Source organism: Triticum dicoccoides, chromosome 7B, assembly GCF_002162155.2.
Source record: "Triticum dicoccoides isolate Atlit2015 ecotype Zavitan chromosome 7B, WEW_v2.0, whole genome shotgun sequence".
Lineage (NCBI taxonomy): Eukaryota > Viridiplantae > Streptophyta > Magnoliopsida > Poales > Poaceae > Triticum > Triticum dicoccoides.
The window spans coordinates 182,015,566-182,021,734 of record NC_041393.1 but is presented as its reverse complement, the minus strand read 5'-3'; the positions used below and the strand labels follow the sequence as shown (position 1 = coordinate 182,021,734).

At 51.4% G+C, this 6,169-nt stretch overlaps 1 protein-coding gene across 1 annotated transcript; it reads left to right on the top strand.

Annotated features, from left to right (window-relative positions):
• Window positions 1-280: 280 nt before the first annotated feature.
• Window positions 281-4,422, top strand: LOC119335650 (proline-rich receptor-like protein kinase PERK8). Its single transcript, XM_037607754.1, has 8 exons — window positions 281-632; window positions 1,417-2,889; window positions 3,006-3,092; window positions 3,188-3,258; window positions 3,353-3,429; window positions 3,536-3,683; window positions 3,770-3,931; window positions 4,019-4,422. Exons 2-8 carry the CDS (start codon window positions 1,428-1,430, stop codon window positions 4,217-4,219), a joined length of 2,208 nt encoding a protein of 735 aa, XP_037463651.1. The 5' UTR covers window positions 281-632; window positions 1,417-1,427; the 3' UTR covers window positions 4,220-4,422.
• Window positions 4,423-6,169: the final 1,747 nt, after the last annotated feature.

Below are 6,169 nucleotides of genomic sequence, written 5' to 3'. Positions count from 1 at the left end.
TTTTTTGGGCCCCGATGTAGTGCCCGGAACGGCTGGGCGTGCAAAAAATGTAATTTTTCCAGCCCGGCGTTAATATGGCGCGCCTCTCGGCGTTATCAGGACCGATTTCGTCTGCCCGGTGTGCGAGAGCAGTAGTAGACGAACTGATGCAGGATGCGCCACCAATAATAGCCCTCCCCTCCCGTAGTTAGTTCAGTTGAAGTTCCACCGACCGTCTGCAGGAGTCGACAATGGCAGGGCCGCGACTACTGCCTGCTCGCTTCTCCCTCTCCTCCTCTCCTCTCCCATGCATAGTTTAACCAAGCCAGAACTATTATTATATGCATGTCCACATACTACTACATGTAAACTTTGGTCGTCGGACGTGTTCCAGCACAGCGATTCCATTCCAGAGAGTCGTCGCTGCCACGTTCTTTGCAGCCCCAACAGCAAAAGAGACGATCAAGGGGAGACAGACGGCAATGTGTGCCCCGCCATTTCATTTCTCCCTCTTCCTCCACGGCTGCGTCTCTTCTTGCCGATCCCCAATGCAGCAGCATGAGAGCTGAGGCTGCATTGCTCGCCCGATCGGTTCGGGTCTTGCTCTGATTCGTGGTTCAGGTGGCGGTGGCTGATCTTCTTCTGATCCCAAGGTACGGTCCGTGGATTGCTATCATCATCTTCTTCCTTCTCATTCTTGTGAATCGATGACTCTTGAGCTAGTAGATGATGCCTAATTCAAGAATATTAGAAGGCCCTTTTATGGTACTAGTGGTATTATTTCTTTTCCTGGGGATTATTTTGTTCTTTGTTGGTAGTATTCTCTTTAGCATATGCTCTCCGTACATGCATGGTATGGTACGCATGTTGTGAACCAAACGGAAGTTTCCAAGTAATTAGTTGGTTCTCTTAACGATCGTGCTGGAAGAATCTTGTACTAGTTCCCAGTTGGTTGTTGCAAGCTAGCAGAACATGTGTCGGAGGTGGATCATCTTTTTGCTGAAATCCTGCACTCAAGTCAACCATTTTGGATTTTGTCGGTGGGATATTATGAATATGATGGAGGCCCATGATCTAAATATAGTACACGATGTTCTTCTCCCGTTTCTATTTATTTTTATAAGTTCTCCAGCGAAGAGCGCATCTTAAACGGGGATTTTCCACCGTCATTTTAAAATTAACCCTTGCTGTAATTATGTGTCTTCAACTCTTGATCAAGAGAAAATGCTGCACAAACACCCTGTTATAGCATCAGGCTTCAGCAATTTGGCATGATGTGGCTTCAGACCCTTTTCCTTTTCTTTTTGAGACAAGACCAGTTATAAGTTATAACCCCTGAATTAATGTTTTTGTTTGTGATGAACGTTGTCTATATTTTTATTTGATGAGAATAGTGCATTTGTTCTGAACTTCTGACCGTTTCCCTCCTTTTTACAGCGCTGCACACAATGAGAACTCTGCTCCAAGCAAAAGGCGGTGGTCGCGGTCCCGGTGGCGGTGCCGCCGAAGCGGCCGACGAGGCCGCCGATGCAGTAGACACCGTGACAGGCACCATCACGCCACCGCCCTCCTCGACCGACGATTCGCCGCCGCCTCCTACTCCCGACTCCTCTTCCGACCCTCCTCCTTCTCCCTCGTCCTCCTCTTCTCCACCGCCGCCTTCCCCATCAGCTCCCTCGGACCCACCGCCGTCTCCGTCTTCGCCCCCGCCATCACAGCCACTCGCGCCGCCTCCTTCGCCCGCGGCGTCTTCTCCCCCTCCGCCGGAGGCATTGCCGCCTCCTCCGCCGGTGGCATCCCCGCCGCCTCCACCTGATGCATTGCCTCCCCCGCCACCCTCCCCGGTCTCTGCTGCCCCGCCTCCTGCAGACACGGCCGCACCGCCTCCACCTGATAATGCCCCGCCCCCACCGGATAACGCGGCCGCGCCGCCAACTTCTCCCACTCAGGCGCCGCCACCATCGCAATCGCAGGCCAAGCCGCCTTCTTCCAAAGCGTCACCTCCGCCTGCCGCCGAGGAGCCAACAGCGTCTCCGGTGGTGGACGCCACGCCGCCACCGAAGCAATCCGCCGTGGATTATGCGCCGCCTCCGTCGGCGCGGACGAGCTCATCTGCCACGGCGCACTCACCTCCTGCTTCAGCGGTAACACCGCCCACGGCTGATAGAAGCGTGACGGCACCGGCACCGCCAAGCACCGGTGGCGGCATGAGCTCCGGCGCCACGGCGGGCGTGGCAGTCGTGGCCGTGATCGCCTTCCTCTGTTTCGCGGGCGTGTTCGTCTGCCTGACGAAGCGACGGAAGCGGAAGTACTCGGACCAGTACTACCCGGGCTTCGCCGCGCCGCCGTACACGCCGCAGCACATGTCCGGCGAGGCGCCGTTCCTGCGGGTGCCGTCGGCTCCGGGGTCGGGGAACTTCAGCCAGCCGGGAATGTCGGCGATGATGAGCCAGTCGTACGGGAACCAACAGCAGCAGCAACAGTACCAGTACCAGCAGCAGCCGCCGCCGCCGCAGTTCGCGTCGGCGAACTACAGCAGCACGATGGGGAGCCAGGGGCCGGCTCGGAGCGTGGCGACGTCGGGCGACCTCAGCGTGGGCAACAGCAAGTCGTTCTCGTTCGACGAGCTGTACGAGATCACCGGCGGGTTCTCGCGCGACAAGCTGCTCGGGGAGGGCGGGTTCGGGTGCGTGTTCAAGGGCACGCTCGGCGACGGCAGGGAGGTGGCCGTGAAGCAGCTCAAGGGCGGCGGCGGGCAGGGCGAGCGCGAGTTCCAGGCGGAGGTGGAGATCATCAGCCGCGTCCACCACCGCCACCTCGTCTCCCTCGTCGGCTACTGCATCTCCGAGGACCACCGCCTCCTCGTCTACGACTTCGTCGCCAACGACACCATGCACCACAACCTCCACGGTAGGACCGTCTCTGCCTCGGCGGACGCACAGCACCACCACCTCCATTTCACTTGCTAAAATTAACTTCTTGAACGGCCATGGCTCACCGGTGTGTCTAAATTGCTTTGCTTGCAGGGAGGGGGAGGCCGGTGATGGACTGGCCGACGAGGGTGAAGATCGCGGCGGGATCGGCGCGCGGGTTGGCCTACCTGCACGAGGATTGTAAGATTTGGATGGGATTAATTTGGTTGCTATTTCTGCGTCTATTCGTTCTGAATTTTCAGCTGATTTTGTATGCTCTTTTGTGTTGTATATAGGTCATCCAAGGATCATCCACAGGGACATCAAGTCATCCAACATCCTTCTCGACGACAACTTCGAAGCTCAGGTTCTGCACTTTCTGAATAAATGGATGTCGTTGTCGAGATGGTATGTTAAGTTACTGACGAAACCTCCTGAATGTCGTGTTCATCGTAATCCAGGTCGCGGATTTCGGGCTCGCCAGGCTCGCGGAGAACGACGTGACGCACGTCTCCACGCGCGTGATGGGCACATTCGGGTAAATAAATCATCTTTGCAGGAGTCATTCATCTCGACACGTCGACAGAAAATTAGGAAAACTTGTCAAAATCTGTGTTTGTGCTGTGGTGACTCAAAACGAACAGGTACTTGGCGCCGGAGTACGCGTCGACGGGGAAGCTGACGGAGAAATCGGACGTGTTCTCCTTCGGCGTGGTGCTCCTGGAGCTCATCACCGGCCGGAAACCCGTCGACTCGTCCCGCCCCCTCGGCGACGAGAGCCTCGTGGAGTGGGTAAGAAAGATCACCGGAAGCAGCAGAACGGCAGTACAATACCACCGTATCCGTCACTGACAACGTGCTGCTCTTGCTCGTGGCAGTCGAGGCCGCTGCTGAACCGCGCGATCGACGAGCAGGAGTTCGAGGAGCTGGTGGACCCTCGCCTCGACGGCAACTACGACGACGTCGAGATGTTCCGCGTCATCGAGGCGGCGGCGGCGTGTATCCGGCACTCGGCCGCGAGGAGGCCCAAGATGGGGCAGGTACGTGCCGGCGAGGAAGAAGAACCTTCGATCGGACCTGGCAACGTCTCGCCATTATTGACTGCTTCGTCGTGGGCTGTGTTGCAGGTCGTTAGGATCCTGGACAGCCTGACCCTGAACGACGTGGACCTGACCAACGGCGTGCAGCCCGGGAAGAGCCAGATGTTCAACGCCGCCAACACGGCGGACATCAGGCAGTTCCAGCGGATGGCGTTCGGCAGCCAGGAGTTCACCTCCTCCGAGTACGCCCAGTCCAAGGCCAGCCTGAGCGGCCGGAGGGATCTGTAGCCACGCAGAAATTGAAGATCCATGAGAGCTTGCTTCCGACGATTTTGTTTCTGTTCATCCGTTGATTCTTTCTGATTTTTTCCAGTGAATTTTTGTTTGGTGTCTTACTATATGTGTGTGCCTATGATGTGTACATTAAGAGGGTATGCCCACATGGTCATGTGTTTTTTAGCTATTCTGAAGAGATATAATTGGTTTTGTCATATGCTCCGAAACTAAGAACTAAGGTCTGGTACAATGCAAGGTGCTTAGAGGTGGCGCTTAGATAAACTGGTTTTTTCTTAAGCATCAGTGCTTATTTGTAGAGAGTAGACGTGTAATTGGGCACCCCTCCTACAAAGCCAAGCACTGGTGCTCGAGAAAAGTTTGGCTTATCTCACTAAGTACCTCCTCTAAGCACCTTGCAGGCTTAAAAAGCAAAGTGTTGTGAATAGGATAGGGTCTTGTGAACACGAAAGTGATGAGCTCGAGCTCACAGGAGCTTGGATGAACAGTAAATTCTGCAAAAATAGTACTCCCTTCGAAAGTTGTACTAAAGCTGCGATAATTAATTTAGATCGAAGGGAATAAATAAAATTAAAAAATATGATTTTTTTTACCAATAAACATTGAGTTATTTTATACACCCATGCAAAATTTCACAATGAAATCACATTTGTGGAAGTGTGGACAAAAAAACAAAATTGATGCTTCAAAAAAAATCTTTTTAGAGCATCGATTTTTTCCCATACCTCCACAGATGTGATTTCATTCTGAAAATCTGAACGCATGTAGAAGAAACATCAATGCTTCTTGCCCAAAAACTGAGATTTTTTTTGCCATTTTTTCTGGATTTTACTGTTCATCCGACCTCGTGTGAGCTCGAACTCATGTACTCCATGTCTCCGTGAATATTATTGTTGTACGCTCTTATGCACAAGCCATGTCATTTGAAATCACTAAATTCTTAAAAGTGGAGGGGGCCAATGAAATGGAATCAACGGGCCGAAGTAAGACATCTTCTGGAGGGCAAACAACATATTTATGGATTTGCCAAATTTTATCTTCTTGCCAATGGTAAACGTATCAAATAACACACACGCCGAGTTATGGCGCGATTATCTATATCTCCCAAGTTACTGAGGTATTCAACGAGAAAGAGGCCATTTCTATGAGGAAAAGAACGTTCTCGCGCATGGGGCTTCATGCAATCTTGTTTCTTTTTGGCCAATTTAGTCTTGTTTTGGCCCTGGTGGTCCTTGTACTTGTGTGTATGCGTTGTTAGATCTAATAACTTGCAACAAAAGATGATTGCATTCGTAACTCGATGAAGAGGCATGAGGACCTTAGATATTCACCAAGAAAGAGGTCAGAGATGTAGTGTCCCAAACGGAAGATAACAAGGCACTACTCTGAGTAAGTTTGTGATCAACATGGGTCATTTTTTCAGTTTCTCCAAGGTGCGAGTGTTGGTAATGTGAATGCCAATTTTGAATCATACTCTGAAAGACCTGACATAAAGTGACCCATGTTGATTATTTTGCTTGATATTGTGATGAATATGTTGTGATAAAAACTTTCACGTGCCAAGGATGAGAACCCAATTAGTTGCCCATTCTCCATCTATGTTGAGAATTGTTTATCAATTCTTTGATATACAGTTGTATCAATTGTGCATGTAGACTAAGTTGTTGAGCAAGCCTTGGATACAAAGTTTCTTTTGCGCATTCCAATAACCTCTTGTTCAAGTGTTCATCTCAGTAGTTTTTTCTGGCAAAGTTAAGGAATTTGGTAGCTAAATTAGGCATGTTCTATAGACTCTGAGAATTGTTGCGTCACACATCCAATATCTGGAGCCAGAGAGTTTCTCAGACAAGAGATTATTTAACTTTTGAACAAAGAAATAATAAATGGGCCTCAAGGCTCAAAGGTTGGAGAGGGAAGCATTTCATTAGAATGGGAAGGGTTGCT

Coding starts and splice junctions, on each gene's coding strand:
- LOC119335650 (XM_037607754.1), top strand. CDS start 1,428: ATGAGAACTCTGCTCCAAGCAAAAGGCGGTGGTCGCGGTCCCGGTGGC. Junction 3,259..3,352: donor ACGACAACTTCGAAGCTCAG/GTTCTGCACTTT, acceptor ATCGTAATCCAG/GTCGCGGATTTCGGGCTCGC. Junction 3,684..3,769: donor ACGAGAGCCTCGTGGAGTGG/GTAAGAAAGATC, acceptor TGCTCGTGGCAG/TCGAGGCCGCTGCTGAACCG.